Here is a 17097-nt window from a genome sequence, read left to right on the forward strand (position 1 = left end):
TCCTCAAGCAACTCACCATTCAAAGCTACATTCATCCCCCTACCGTCTACCAACCTCGCACACTTCATCACTCTACTCTAATTCCCATTTACTCACTTTTTCCTCCTTTCACACACCCTTCCAAAGTCCTCTACCAGTTGTTTCAATCTCTCCTTTGTATCAGCTACCAGTGCAGTATCATGTGCAAACAGCAGCTGACTTAGATTCCACTCACACCAGACTTAAACCTCTACCTAACAGTCTCGCATTCACCTCCCTTACACCATAATAATAATAATAATAATAATAATAATAATAATAATAATAATAATAATAATAATAATAATAACAATAATAATAATAATGAAATAATAACGATGATAATAATACTAGGAATGATTTTGTTATTGTTGCTACTTAACCCCTGTGTGTCTGCTGAAGCAGACCCGTCGACCACAGGTAAGCAACTGCTCCTGTGAGGCTGTCCTACGGGTACAGTACGGTATATACAATGTGTAGGGATCCGGTGCGCCCTTTTGATAGACAGTGCCTCACCAGGGTCCTTCCCACAGCAAAGTATAGGGAAATGTGAGTCTGGTTCCCTGGTGGACGCCGCAGCTGCTCCACCCAAGGTGCACAACGCCACCACATGTAGGCTCCTGGTCAGCGCCCTGTCCTGTACAAACCGTAGATGGTGTGTGGAGGGCGCTTGTAATTTTACAGTGTTACTTGCTCCGTGTGCGTTGGCAGGCTTTGAAGAGACACACCTCTCCAGCAACTCTATCTGCTACCATCTAATTGTTCTGTCTATTTCACCTTATTATTAGTGCTATTCTTTTCCTTAATTCCAATGTCAAGTGTTTTAATTTAGCCCCAAATCAACTGAACAGTATATATTACAGATTCATGATATAAAAGGTGACCTCAGCTAGGATTCACAGCTTTCACCACTGAGGGATTGTGATAATTCTCTTACTGTACTGCTTTTGCTCTCAGCTGGCACATATTTTCCTCCATTTGTGTTTATTCCCTGTAGCTCAGTGCAGGAAATGATAATGTTATAGGCTACATCCTTCCCACTGTACGTCTTTTTCCCCAGCACCACATTCTAGTGTTAATCTCTTGCTACAACTCAACATTCAAGATGGACATATAGCAATCCTAGGTCATGTTAGAGCAAAAAACAGCATAGTGGTAGTAACAGTTGTAGCCCCAGGTTGATCGGTAATGTAAAACCAGTGGACTGCAGGCTGAAGTTGCCATACTCCGGTAGTCCACCATCATCCTATCGAGGGGTGGAGAGGGAGATGAGGGACGTTTATCTAACCGAACAATGGATTCACTCAGTTATATCGGTGCTACCACGGGAAGGCGTCCCTCTCCAGCACCACTACTATTATTAAAAGGATAATTCGCTACTCTGACGGCCCTGAATGATGTCAGTAGTTTCTTTATCATAGACAGTTTGAATTCATGTGAGAGAACTGGGTCACCCACAAGTGAAAACCAGAGTCTCTCTATCTATAGCCCGACGCCCTAATCCCGCAAAAGGTGGCCGCAGACAAAACGCCTCCAAGTCGCATTGTCACCCACCATTTGACTGCCCTCCCACTAACTCACTCTCCCCTCCTTCATATACCTCTCAACTCCATCCCTCCACCTTATCCTCGGTCTCCCCCTCCCTCTCCCTCCCTCCACTTCACCTACATGCACCATCTTAGTCAGTCTTTCATTTTCCATTCTCTCCACATGTCCAAACGGAGTCGTGGTTGCATAAAATTCGTTGGGCCTGTTATGAGGTACGAATGAACCTCCTTGGTTCCTAGTCAAGTCAACCCTCTAGAGTAACTACACTTGTCCACTGAGCTGATAAGGACTAAGGATATTTACCGGGTGTATCAAACTGACTTAACGATAACATGTGGTGAAATTCAGTACATGATATTTGTAGTTCCATACACTTTGTCCACTGTCTTCATCTGAGGAAACTGGGCCACTGTCACAACTAGAATACTAAGTGGTGGTTGCATGAAACTGGACGACCCGTAGTTATAAAGTAGGAGTGATTCTCCTTGGTGGTAGTAGTAGTATTAGTATTAGTAGTAGTAGTAATAGTAGTCGTAGTAATATGGTAAATATTTTGTGCAGCCACTACCACCACCACCACCACCACATCCACCACCACCACCACTACTACTACTACTACTACTTCTACTATGGCAAACAAGATGAGCCTTAGTATTAAAGCAGGAATGAGTCTCCTTGGTTACTATACTGTTTCACCTTTACTAACCTAGATTTTGGTCCTCTTGTAGCCTATTTTATGTAGTTCAGAAGCAAGGCAAGACAATACCATGACTCTACAGCCTTTCCATATCACTTCTTCGTGACCAGCACCGTATTTTAAAGCTACCCTATTGCTAAAACTCAGCATTCAAGGAGGGGAGATAGGGTAATTTTAGGCCAAGTTTGAGTAAAAAGGATATGCAGTAGTAACAATGGACATTCATCCCTACTTTATAAATAGGGACACTGGATATCAAGGAATCACGACATAGTATTCAGGTTGAGAGAGTGACCCAGTTCCGTCAGATGTAAACAAACTGACTACAGTGAATGTTGTGTGCATTAAATTCTCTGGTATATATGTAATAGCCCTACTAATACAACATTTTAACCCATCGGGTGTGTAGTCATTTTTTAAATACTTGACTTTTTTTTTTTTTTTCTTAGGTGAAATTTGCGGTGACACTGTTATCACTGGTGGTGGAGCTGCCTGGTTATACAAACACCCCTCAGCCCCCTCCCCATCCCCAGAGAGGAGGACAGTGCAGTGCAGGAGAATGGCAACTTCAGCCAGTCGTCCACCGAGTTCACATTTCAGATGTACAGACGTCGGAATAAGTTCGTTTCCTTTTCCGTGGACTAAAGTGTTTGTAACACTGCACGGTGGAGAGCTATCCCCTCCTCCTTCCTTCCTCATTGTCCCATATTCCCACCCAAACCCCCCCACTTTTCTCTCCGACCCCATAACCCCACCCGGTACCCTCCATACTCTCGCTCACAGCCAGCTGGGGGTTGCTGTACTTCTTGCACCTGGATAATTACGTGTAGTCCGAACAACTTATGAAGAAACGGTACAGTATGTATCATAAGCCAAGTTAGGAAAAGGTTTACTACACTGTGTGTGTGTGTGTGTGTGTGTGTGTGTGTGTGTGTGTGTGTGTGTGTGTGTGTGTGTGTGTGTGTGTGTGTGTGTGTGTGTGTGTGTGTGTGTGTGTGTGAGAGAGAGAGAGAGAGAGAGAGAGAGAGAGAGAGAGAATAAATGTTGTGATTAAATATTTGTGGTAGGTGGGGGCGCTCACCATCCACTCACTCGATGTAGTGCTGCTGTCAGGTGTCTGCCCTTTCCTCTCCTTCATCCTTCTTTCCACCATCCTCTTCTGTCTTCCTTTACTTCATTCTTTCCTTGTCCTTCTGCCTACGGGTAACTTTACACTTCCTCTTCTGTCTTTCTTTCCTTCATTCTTTCCTCTTCTTTCTGCCTGTGGGTGACTCTACACTGAGTGACAAGCCAAATGGCTTCCTGTACACCAGGAAACCATTTACTAGGCTGGGTGGTAACCATATAACCAAATTTTGGCGCCTAGTGGTTTAGTGAGTAATTATTGCGCTCCAATCGGATTGAACCGGTGAAGGTTTATATCCAAGGAATGGTTGGGGTTGATTGCTCATGTAATGCCACTCAAGGATGAGTGAGGCTGGTCACTCTCATCTTAAATGCCGGACCAACTGCCTAGCCCCGGGCTCCTACGCTCCTCATGGGGCAATGTAGGATTGGATGATGGATGGATGGATGGATGGATGAAATATTGCGGAAGTAGAAACCTCTCTTACACACACACACACACACACACACACACACACACACACACACACACACACACGGATGCACGCACGCGCGCGTATAGCGTATACTGGTGATGTACGACCACTTGGGTATCGCACCTTATCAGTTACGGTGACGTTATTAATTTCCGTTGGTTAGGCCAAGGGTGTGGGTGTGGGTGAAGCTGTCACACAAAATCCGAGTGGGTCCTTATTTGTTCCTCACACCTGCTGGCATAATTATATGCCTCGTATCATTACCAGCCCGGGTCACGCACACACCCTCCAGCTCGCTGCTCCAGCAGTGCTGCCAATGTAGCTGAATTACCGCTACCTCTAGAAATAATTACTTTGAAGTAGCAGAAAATATGACATCGGTTGATATGAATGCTAGCTATTTTCACGGGAATTAAGCCTTCCAATTCTATATTGTAGGGGGTGCACCCAATTGTCTATAGAGATTCCAGCATTTTATGGAATATAGCAATAATCTAATGATTTTGAGGTCTATTCTTGCGGACTATTGTGTGTGTGTATTGGTAACGCTGACTCTTTCAACAGCTGATGCCATCCCACAAAGCTCTATACCCATGTCACTCCTACCACCTCCGTCAGAGTAACCAATAACTCCCCAGTATATAAGCGATATGAATCCGTGGCATAAGAGACATACCGTTCTCGCGATCTCCAGAACTGCTGTGGCCACTGGGATGTCGAAATAGACCTCCGGCGCCAGAAATTGCTATTGCAATAGCCTATACACACTCTGTATATATATCTATATCTAATATCTATCTATCTATCTATCTATATATATTTCATTCATTGCCAGACGCCATGTATCCCAAACGGGGTGGCCAACGGCTTAGAGTTGTTTTACAGGGAGGGGCACTAATCCTCCACCAACCCCACTTGACACATAGGGATGCCAACAGAATCTGGTGTTCCCAGGTGGTCACCCATCCAAGTACTAACCAGACCCAACGTTGCTATACTGTATATATATATATATATATATATATATATATATATATATATATATATATATATATATATATATATATATATATTAAAGATGAAAAGATAAGCCCAATAAAAGTCAATGAAAACAAAGCAGCCTTTCAGTTGGAAATAAGGAACAGATTTCAGGCTCTCAGTTATGCTGAATGTGACATTGGTGAGCTGAATGACAGACTAATAAAAGTGCTAAAAGAATCAGCAGAGGCAGTAGGAAAACCTAATACAACCAAAGCCAAGAGGTATTCAGAAAAGACACGAGCATATGAAAAAATGAAAGGAAATGAAAGTAAAAACAAAGAAAGATAAAATAGAACGAGCGGAATTAAATAAACTTATCAACAAAAGACAAGGAGAAGAAAAAAGAAAGAGAAACATGGATCAAATAAAAGAAACCATCAAAGAAGGAAAAAGTCTGAAACAGGTCCGAAGTAAAATGGCACTTGGAAAGCAACAAATGACATCACTAAAAGACAAAAACGGTGAAATCATTAAATGCAGAGATAAGATGTTGAAGAATTTTACAAAGAACTGTATGCATCAAAGACAGTAGTACCAATAGCTAACTTTTCAGCTGACACAAGTAAAATACCTGCGGTAACACCAGACGAAGTAAATAATTCTCTCAAAAATATGAAAAGAGGGAAGGCTCCGGGAGAAGATGGAATAGTAACAGATTTACTGATGGATGCAGGAGTAGAAGTACAAACTAGGCTTGCCCACTTATTTACACAATGTATAAAAAGAAAGAAAATTCCCAAAACATGGTGTAATACAATAGTTATTTTACTTTACAAAAAGGGTGACTCAAAAGACCTTAGTACTATCGACCCATCATTAGCTTGCTATCAGTCATTTACAAACTCTTCACTAAAGTCCTTACAAACAGAATAACTACAAATCTGGAGGAAAACGAACCTCGTGAACAGGCAGGATTCCGAAGCGGGTATTCGACCATTGATCATCTACATACAATGAATCAGCTAATTGAGAAAACTATAGAATATAATAAACCACTGTGCTTAGGTTTTGTTGATTACGAAAAGGCTTTCGACTCAGTGGAGCACATAGCAATTATAAATTCATTGCGAGAACAAGGAGTGAATGAGAACATTGTAAAACTGCTCGAAAACATATATAAAGAGGGAACTGCTACAGTTAAATTACATAAGGACTCAGAAAAAATTAAGATTGAGAATGGCGTGCGTCAGGGAGATACAATTTCACCAAAATTATTTACAGCATGCCTAGAAAGTATTTTCAGAAAGCTAGACTGGGAAAACAAAGGAGTGAACATCGATGGAGAAAAGCTAAACCATTTAAGATTTGCAGATGACACTGTCCTTATCTCAGAAACAGCAGAGACATTGCAAGAAATGTTAAATGGCCTGAACAGAGAAAGTCTCAAAGTAGGGCTAAAGATGAACCGAAGTAAAACTAATGTTTAATCCTCAAACACCAAAGAGCGTCATCAGAACAAGTGGAGAAATTCTTGAAGAAGTCGAGGAATACAATTACCTGGGACAAATACTAAAATTAACGAAAGATAATGATAGCGAAATAAAAAGACGCATTACAATTGGATGGAAAGCTTTCGGTAAACATAGAGACATTATGAAAAGTAGCTTGACAGTTTGTATGAAACGAAAAGTATGTAACGAATGTATAATTCCAGCTATGACGTATGGTTGTGAGACCTGGAAACTGACAAAATCAATGGAAAATAAATTAATTCGTTCTCAGAGAGCAATGGAAAGGTCAATGTTGGGAATATCTTTAAGAGACAGGAAAAGATCAACTTGGGTGAGAAAGCAGACTAAAATAAAAGATATTATAGAAGTTATAAAAGAACAGAAATGGAGGTGGGCAGGCCATGTAGCAAGAATAAGGGATAACCGATGGAGCAAGAGGTTGACTGACTGGACACCAAGAGATTGTATGCGTAGGAGAAAAAGACCAAACAGGAGGTGGAGGGATGAGATAGAGAAATTTGCAGGAAAAACGTGGCAAAGATTGGCTCAGTCAAGGAATTCGTGGAGAAGGCTGGGGGAAGCCTTTGTTCAGCAGTGGATATATATATATATATATATATATATATATATATATATATATAGATATATATATATATATATATATATATATATTATCCTCAGCCGTTGAGGTCCACTGCAGGACCGGCCTATCCCTACCGAAGCAGGGACGATACAGCCAATGTATCTCTACCAAGTGGCTTAGGCTGTCTGATAGAGATTGTATGTAGGGTGAGAAGTGCTTGTGAGTGTGACCGTAGTGTTGTAGTGGCTTTGGATGTGTGTGTAGTCTGTGAACCAAGTGTAATCGGCCCGCCTTAAGCCGATTGGGTGCAAGCATACTATCGTCGCTGCGTACAGCTCTGAGGGTGTCATTATCATACCCTGGCAACTTACCACTGAAAAGTGCGTCTGATTTCGTATCATATTATACACGAATCATATTATTATGCACGAATCATATTATTATGCACGAATATATCATACACGAATATCATTATACACGAACATATTATACACGAATCACATGCGTCTCATATTATACACGAAATGAGAGGCACTTTTGAACGGTAGGTTGCCAAGGCACGATAATAACAACCTCAGAGTCACGCGCCGCGACTATAGTGTGCGACACTTGTTCAACCACAGCACCCCTTGTGTCCGTCAAAGTAGCAAGTGGCTTGGTGAACGCTTACACACACACACACACACACACACACACACACACACACACACACAGCCTGAAAACAGAGCAATTGTGATGGAGCGTTGCCGAAAATGATACCATGGGGCTTTGCAGGCTTGATAAGAATACAGTAATACCACCACAACCAGCAGCACCACCACCACAACTGTTACAGCACTACTGCCTTACCCACGTAGAGGTCCCGTGCACTCCTGCCACAGAGCGCGTTCAGCATGGTGACGAGCACCTGCTCGTCGGACATGGCTGTGATACTCGTGCCGTTCAGAAGTCCACCTGTCATATGGACATAGTGTTAGAAATCTGACAGGTGAAAATGACTTAACTATAGTAAGGCACGACAACAGAGGTAGCTATAGTTCACTTACCTTCGCCCTAGTTATATGAAAAAAAAAAAAAAAAAAAAAAAACATTCGGGGGGTCGAATGCTAATCGCACGCCAAAATATGTTGCTGGCTAAGGTACAAGCTACCTACAAACCAAATCTGAAGAAAGTTCGCAAAACGTTACAGAATTCAGTCACCATGTTTAACAAGAAGCCAATCCATATTAAATGAAACAAAAGCATTTGGGGTCCGAATGCTGATTACCAGCCGAAATATGTTGTTGGCTAAGGTACAAGCTACCTGCAAACCAAATATGAAGGAAATACGCTAAACTCTATGGAATTCAGTCACCGATTTTCACAAAAAGCCAATCCATATAAAGAAATATATGGTGGCTGGCATTCAGTCGTCTTCGATCAAATCCTCACCAAATGTAACAGGCTTCTGCACATCCAGATAGTTGCTATTTCCTGAAGGTTTGATGAAAGTTACTCCACAAATTTTCAGGATATATTGGCAACAAAAATATACACACATGCACACATATACAGACACACACTGACAAAAACTATATCGCTTCGCCTTGCTAAAGGCGGGCGATAACTATGCCTGAGTGGATGGTTATATCCTCTCACCCTAACGTTGCCCAGAGTTTCGTCCATTTGCTGAATATTTTACGCAATTCAGTGGTTAAGAGAGACAGTGCCATTACTATGTTCTTTTCCCCTTAACTTGGCCAAGATTTTTCGTCCATTTGCATTGATTTTCATGTAGTTCAGTGATTGAAAAATCTAATTTAGTAAACTTGTAGCCTTAACTTGGCCTAGTTTTCGTCCATTTGCATTTAGTATAACGAAGCTCAGTGACAGACAAGACAATATTACTATGTTCCTTTGTTTCCCCTTAACTTGGTCTAGACTGTCCTGTTACCGTTAATATCACGTAGTTCAGTGAGAGAAAAAGGCGAATCTATTCCTGTTCATTTTTCATATTAACTTGGCCTAGATTTTTTGCCATTTTCTGATTATTTCTCATACCTCAATGGACACCTCCCCCCCCATTTTATTTTTTTCCACTTTATCTTAGTTCATTTTTTCCATTTGTACCTATTTCACGTAGCTCAGTCCTAAAATAAGACATTCTTGCATTGCAATTATACGTACGTCCTTTGCATATCACTTCCCCCTAACATCGTATTTCTAGTGCTAAACTGTTATTATACCTGGTCATTCAGGATTGAGATGTTTATTTTTGGCCAGGTGAATGAAAATCAATACATGGCTTGTTATCACCTTGACATTCAGTGGAACTCAAAATGTTATAACTGCTATGATTACGAGAGAGAGAGAGAGAGAGAGAGAGAGAGAGAGAGAGAGAGAGAGAGAGAGAGAGAGAGAGAGAGAGAGAGAGTTTAATTGTAGATGTATGGACGGAAAACTACAGTTAGCGGTCCGGGCAACGTTTTATTTATTTATTTTTTCTTCGGGTACAACAGTAGTATTGGCAACGTCGCAGGGAGTTCAGCGAGAAATGATTGGGCAATATGGCGCCCTCGCTCGGGGATAGATGAAGCAATTTGGCTTAATAAAGTAAAAGGCCATAAGAAAATCCGTGTTTTGACATTAAACCAACCTAACCTAACCTAACCTAACCTAACCTATCGTTAACCTAGCGTAATAACTTATTTTATTTGGGTGGATGAAGAAGGTGTGAAGATGAATTCTTTTCTCGAGGCACTCAATCAGACGGTGTCAATATGGCTGGATGACCAATTATATGAGAGAGAGAGAGAGAGATAGAGAGAGAGAGAGAGAGAGCGCTCGGCCCTGCCCGACAGTCACACTTTTCAGAGGCTTAAAACTTTTTACTTAATGAAGCTGGAGTGATTTTTTTCCCCCGAGATGGTAGGTCGATCGATTCAATTTTGGGTTTTATGATTCACAAAACCACTATCGCATCATAACTCTGTGCAATGGGGGAAACATTACAAACGCTTGCTCGCTCGTTATGTGCAAAAATGGGCTTCTTACTGATTATATATATTTTATCTCCTCCCTCCCCCCAATTTGAAGACTAAAGCAAGTGTACAGTACTGTCGCAGAACGGCTCTCGGTACCTTCTAATAATGATATACTGTACAATAACTTACTTGCCCACACCAGGAAGCTGTTTGCTCTGCTACCTGCGAAAAACAATGACAGTGATTAGTGAGTATATTAATGCGGATTCGTCTAAGTTTACCCTTCTCAGAGGAAGAGAAAATGCTTCAAGAGCTATGCTGCAATATGATGTGGATAGCAAAGTTATATCCATAAGATACAAACAATACAATCGTTTAATATACAGGCAGATACCTAGACAGACAAACATAGCCTATAGAGAGATGGACAAAAAAATTGAACATATATAATAGATAGATAAACAGATTGATACATAGACAAATAGACACAGATAGACAGGTAATAGATAGATCGATAGACAGACATAGATACATGGATGATGAATGCATGTGCTGAGGCAAAGTAAAAAGGCAAAGAAACATGTGTATATCAGATGATCGAATTTAGAGACAAAGTTAATTACGTATTTCACTTCTATGAGAGAGAGAGAAAGAGAGAGAGATAGAGAGAGAGAGAGACTCACAGAATGTGTTTCTGGCGTCTTGAGCAGAGGGACGATTAAGCCCAAAGAAGCGAGTTAATTCCAGTGGTTGTTGTGCATCCTCGGGGACGTCTGTGTGGGAGATAGGGTACAGTAGTAGTAGTGGTACTAGTATCATTATTATTATTATTATTATTATTATTATTATTATTAGTGGTGGTGGTGGTGGTATTGTTATTATTATTATTTAATGGTAGGTGGGGGCGCTCACCATCCACTCATTCGATGTAGTGCTACTCTCGGGTGACTACCCTTTCCTCTTTTCCTTTCTTCTTCCCTTCCTTCCTCTTCTGTCTTTCTTTCCTTCATTCTTTCCTCTTCCTTCTGCCTGTGGGTGACTCTACACTGAGTGACAAGCCAAATGGTTTCCTGTACACCAGGAAACCATTTACTAGGCTGGGTGGTAACCATATAACCAAATTTTAGCGCCTGATGGTTTAGTGGGTAATTACGGCGCTCCAGTCGGATTGAGCCGGTGAAGGTTTGTATCCAAGGGATGGTTGGGATTTATTGCTCACGTAATGCCACTCAGGTATGAGTGAGGCTGGTCACTCTCATCTTAAATGTCAGGACCAACTTGCCTAGCCCCGGGCTCCTACGTCCCTCATGGGGCAACACAGGACTAGATGATGATTTTTTTTTTTTTTTAATGTGTCCGACCCTGGACAGAAGCTTCAGGACCTATTCCCAAGTCCCAATAGTCCTCCTTGGGCCCCAGTAGTCCTCCTACATCTCTACATGTCACCACTTCTGCGCTAACACCCACCATCCATACTGAATACATGCTAGGGCTGTCTCTTACAGGCCTGGTGTATTGGTATTAGCGGGGGTATTTTTATGAAATGTCGGCGGGTCATCTGGTAGATCAGTAAAGTCTGCTTTTTTGAAAATCAAATCCTTAAACTATTCCCTGCCCCAGCCGGGATTCGAACCTGTGTCCATTAGGACTGCATGCCGCCTCTCTACCGATTCAGCCACCGCCTCCACCAGTGATGATAATGGTGAACCAGGATGATAGGCTATCATTTTCGGCAACGCACCCTGTACCGTAGCGCTATACCCAATGTGTGTGTGTGTGTGTGTGTGTGTGTGTGTGTGTGCTTAACTCCTCCTAGGCTATTTGATAGATCTGAATGAAACTTCGCAGGTGTGTTCGTCGGGTTTCTGGAAAGGTTTTCCACTGTATACTCACTATATACAGGTTTCTAACCACGATTTTTAGGGGGTCAGCTCCCACCCCCAGCCAAATAAAAATCTCATAAATAATGAAACGAAGGCATCTAGTTTAATATCGTAGTGTTTGTTGTATAATGAATTCGGATAATATCGGTTCTCAGCCCATAATCATTCCCACGAATTTTATGTTCGACACCCTCATCCCTTCAAGTTTATCAACATTTTCCTTATACACTTCCGTCGCAATTAAGGAAGATATAATAATATTTGGGTGTCCCCATCCCACCCTCCTCCTTCCGACCCAGCTAGGATGACTTGCTAGCTCAACGAAATTCGGTTCAAACTGAGCTCTCGACGCCGGCGAGATGCAAGCCAATCACAGCCGTCACCAGACCACCTACAGCCAGTCAGCGTTTGCACTGCTCCCTCCACTACCTCCCACTTTCATTTCAAAATCACAGAAAAAATAGGGGTCCAGTGCAGCAGGTGTCCCTCGGATCCCGGTCGCATTTTTCAAAGGTGTTTTGAAAACAACGATTCCAGCATTGAATTTCTTAGGTCCCACGGTGTTTTGCCCCACCATGTTCAGTGTCCCTATCTGACGAGTAAGGTAAGAAAATGTAAGGATTGAATAGTAGGTTACTTTCAGTTTGGGTTAGGTTAGGTTGGATTAGGTTAGGTTAGGTTAGGTTGGATTAGGTTAGGTTGGATTAGGTTGGATTAGGTTAGGTTAGGTTGGATTAGGTTAGGTTAGGTTGGATTAGGTTAGGTTAGGTTTGGTTAGGTTGGATTAGGTTAGGTTAGGTTGGATTAGGTTATGTTAGGTTGGATTAGGTTATGTTAGGTTAGGTTAGGTTAGGTTAGGTTGGATTAGGTTATGTTATGTTAGGTTGGATTAGGTTATGTTAGGTTAGGTTAGGTTAGGTTAGGTTGGATTAGGTTATGTTAGGTTAGGTTGGATTAGGTTATGTTAGGTTAGGTTGGATTAGGTTAGGTTAGGTTAGGTTAGGTTTGGTTAGGTTGGATTAGGTTAGGTTAGGTTAGGTTAGGTTAGGTTAGGTTAGGTTTTAGGTTAGGTTAGGTTAGGTTCGGTTCGGTTAGGTTTTAGGTTAGGATAAGTTTGAGCTTCGTATTTTACCCACGAAACCTACCGTAGGTTTTTCCGATGGTTTTTGGTATGATTCATTCAATTTTCAGCTTCATTTCAGTCGGAAATGACCATTTTCTGTGTTTCTTTCCTCCCTAAAACCCCCGATTCCCCAAAGATCCCCCATTATTGCAGGGGGATGGGGGGGGGTCATATATCAAAATCTGGTTATTTCCGACGGAAATGATGCTCAAAATTGAATGAATCACATCAAAATCCACCAGAAAAACCTAAGTTTCATGGGAAAAAGCTGTAAGGGCAGAAAACCGATATTTACCATGGATTCTTATTCGTAATGCGATATTTCATTGAGGAGCGTGACCCCCGCTCTGGGGGATCAGCCCCCCTCTAAAAAGTAGAAATGGCCAAAAATAAAGAAACGTGAGCAGATGGCTTTCAGTGAAACTTCTCAGGGGCGTTCGTCAGGTTCCTGGAAACGAACTACAGTATATGCAATTACCAACCATTAATTTTAGAGGACTCAGCCTCCCAAGCCAAATTTAAAATTCTCAGATATAATGAGGGGAAGGCAAATGTGGCTTTGATATCGTAGTATAAGTTGTACAATGGACTCTTATCCGTAATGTGGTATTTGGGAAGCGTGATCCACCCAGTGATTCTTGGGGAGGTAATGATAAGAATAAAGGGAAAGTTAACAGACAGATTCAGCGAAATTTCTGTAGTGAGTTCGGTTGGTTATTTGATAATGCCAACCACCATTTTAAAATTTTCACCATTTTTTTTTAATGGGATCAGCCCCTCCAAAACATAAAATTATACAAAATAGGGGAAGGAGGACAGCTATGGCTCTGGTATCTTGATACAAGTTGTACAATGGACTCTCATCTGCAATATTCTGAGAGCGTGAACCCCTAGTGATCCATGTTTGGGTCTGCCCTCTTCCAAAAAAAGAAAGGGGGGAGGGAGCACAAGGCTTTCAAAGTAATTTGCATACACATCGCAGTTTTGATATATTCTCTGAATGCACGAGGAGACACTACACATCACTATTTGGGGAGGGTGACTCCTCCCCAATGATTCTTGGATGGGTCAACCCCCTGCCAAAAAAAGACCAGAGACTGGAGAAAGATTTCTTGGGGGGAGGGGGTGGGTCAACCTCCTTCAAAAAAAAAAAAAAAAAAAAAAAAAAAAAGGAGAAAGACCTGAATAAAGCTTCCCAGGTGAGTTACTCTGTTCCTTCAAAGGTCTTCCACTAAACACATTTCTCCGACCATTAATTCAAGAGGGAGTCAGCACACTCACTAAATAAAAAACTCTCAGAAATAGTGAAAGGAGGACAGATATGGTTTTAATATCTTGGCGCATGTCGTACAATGGACTCTCATCCGTAGTGCAATAAATAAATGATCAGAAATAGGGGAAAGATTTGAATGATATTTTCCAGGTGCGTTCGTTTGGTTACCGAGAAGGTCTTCCACTATATACAGTTTTCTAACCATGATTGATAGAGGGTTAGCGCTCCTCAGGAAAATCGTCTCTAAAGATTTTGTTAAAGGACTGCAGATATGACTGATATCTTAGTACGGTATATGTTGTACAATGGATTCTCTTCTGTAATGCGATATTTGGGAAGCATGACCCTTCCAGTGATTCTTGGGGGTTAGGCCCCCTCCCCCCAAAAAAAAAGCTGTCAAAATTGGGAAAGTGAGCACATGGATTTCATTGAGATTGGGATACATATCGGAGGACTGCATATGGAATTGCCATGTATTATCTGGATATACAGAAAGAATCTGCAAATCTACTTTATTATTATTATTATTATTACTATTATTATTATTATTATTATTATTATTATTATTATTATTTTATTATTAATATTATTATTATTATTATTATTATTATTACTACTACTACCACTACTTTTTTTTTTTTTAATGCCACCCCAAGCTCTATGGAGGTAAACTCAGTGGACTGCAGACTGAGATTACCCTTCTCCTGCAGTCCACAATCCTCCTTTCCCGGGAGAGGGAGGGATTTGTTTAACCGGGCAGCAGGGCAACCCAGTTATAACAGTAGCACCAAACGAAGGCAGCCTCGCAACATGCAAACACAAAAGTACGTTCACTTCTTCCTCAAATTCACGGCTGAATTCATAGGCGGCGTCGGCACCAAATGCTTGCTGGTGCGGGTGGGAGCTATCACTGTAATCCATATAAGTTCTGGCCAGCACCCGCCCGCGTCCAGTGTGGCCACTTGTATGTGTTAGAGTGAGTTACAGCGTTGCTGGAGGGGGATGGCTCCATGTGGTGGCACCAATATAACCAGGGGCTCAATTACCTGGTTAGGCAAACGTCCCTCAGCTACTTCCCTGTCTCACGAAAGGAGGATGGCGGACTGCAGAAGGGGAATTTAAGCCTGCAGTCCACCGGGTTCACATTTCAGAACCTGGGGCTACAACAGCTACAACTAATTTGGTCACTTGAAATAGGCATAAATTTTAATTCTGTCCTTCATGAATGCGGAGATTTAGCAACAGGTTATCAAGAGGATATAATTACGGGCGAGGACGAAGCCCCCGCGAGTCTCTCGTCAAGTAGTGGCACATGTGAGCTGCCCAACCCGGCCCGGCTCAAACTGACCCTGCCTGACCTGGCCCGACCATAACGCTTTTGAGAAGCTTGCATCTCAGCAACCACAGGGCAGATCACTGCGTGGTTTGCAGCATATGATAGCCCCATTCTCAAAGATTTGTTTTTGACAGGTTTCATCACACTCGGGCGGTGCACGTGGCACGCGACACACGCTAAGTGCAGCATGTCGAAAATCTTGGAAAGAGGGTCACAGGCCAGACAGTTTGTGGTAAAGGCATGAAACTTGGTAGGTAGATAGCCATCAATATACTGTAGGCAGCCTCTGGGTGTAAACTTGGTAGGTAGACAGCCATCAATATACTGTAGGCAGCCTCGGGGTGTAAACTTGGTAGGTAGACAGCCATCAATATACTGTAGGCAGCCTCATGGTGTAAACTTGGTAGGTAGATAGCCATCAATATACTCAAGGCAGCCTCAGGGTGTAAACTTGGTAGGTAGACAGCCATCAATATACTCAAGGCAGCCTCGGGGTGTAAGGCCACATTTCAATGCTTTCGGATTTAAGTGGCCTCTCTCGTACCTCGCCGACAAAGGCGTTTTACTGGTACTATGGAGAGGGTGTAAAGCCATAGTATTGTCTTGTTCTACCACTGAGCTACGGAAATTAAGCTGCAAAAGGACGAAAATGTGGGACTTGTTAAGATGGAAGAGATTAGTTATGAAAAAGTGCTTTGGATGGATGAAGAGCTGTAGTTATTCCATTGGACTTCTTTGTGACTATAGCCTATTTGATTGCCCTGTGCAGCTGTGATGCATGGAGAGAGTAGGGTGTGTTTGATTCGCGGCTGCTGATTGGCCGCCAATGATGTCAATCTACAGCTCTTCTTATTTTAACACATATACATTTATATTTTTATATTGCCTGCAATATAAGCAGCCAGGTTAAATATGGAATAATTTCCGAAGCTAAAGAGGTCAAAATTAGCTTAAAAAGTTTACTGTAATCAGAGAAAATTAAAGCTGATTATAAAGTTTTAAAAAGCGATGAGTGGCATTTGAAGTAAATTATGCACCCACGGTGTACACCCACGTTCACATGTTGGACTACATCCATGCACGTTGTACATCTACGTCCGCATGTTGCACTACAATACATGCCAGCATGTACTTCAGTGACATCATCGGCGGCCAATCAGCAGCCGCGAATCAAACACATCCTACTTGCCCCATACATCTCAGCTGCACAGGTCAATCAAACAGACTATAGTAACTCAGCATTCTGGACGGAGCGACGGCAATTTCAGGCCAAGTTAAAGGTAGAGCAAACAGCAGTACACTCCTCATCGCGATTAGCATCATACTGTATCGTTAATCTCGATATACACTGGTGTTCAAGATGGGGAGTTGGTAATTTTAATCAGGTGGAGTCAGGATTCCGAGGGCTAGCATGTGAGTGAATGAAAGTGTAGCCCATTCCCTTGTGCCAACTGGGGCTAATATCTCATTCTGTTTTATTTTATTTATATATGTACTTATTTTTTTGCTCTCTGGACTCTACCTCACCTGACCTTGGAGTGGCAAAGGAGGTCTGTATGATGATGATGATGATGATGAT

At 42.0% G+C, this 17097-nt stretch overlaps 1 protein-coding gene across 1 annotated transcript in view; it reads right to left on the bottom strand.

Annotated features, from left to right (window-relative positions):
• The window catches only part of LOC145398382 (uncharacterized), an 83507-nt gene that overhangs the window by 3134 nt on the left and 63276 nt on the right, over positions 1-17097 (bottom strand). Inside the window, exons 8-10 of the mRNA XM_080271259.1 lie at positions 10587-10676; positions 10093-10125; positions 7789-7893 (exon numbers count right to left, since the gene is read on the bottom strand). Coding sequence (XP_080127385.1) covers positions 7789-7893; positions 10093-10125; positions 10587-10676 — 228 coding nt within the window. The remainder of the gene's footprint in view (positions 1-7788; positions 7894-10092; positions 10126-10586; positions 10677-17097) is intronic.

This window comes from Coenobita brevimanus, chromosome 45, assembly GCF_032717465.1.
Source record: "Coenobita brevimanus isolate Jiangsu-jjx chromosome 45, ASM3271746v2, whole genome shotgun sequence".
Lineage (NCBI taxonomy): Eukaryota > Metazoa > Arthropoda > Malacostraca > Decapoda > Coenobitidae > Coenobita > Coenobita brevimanus.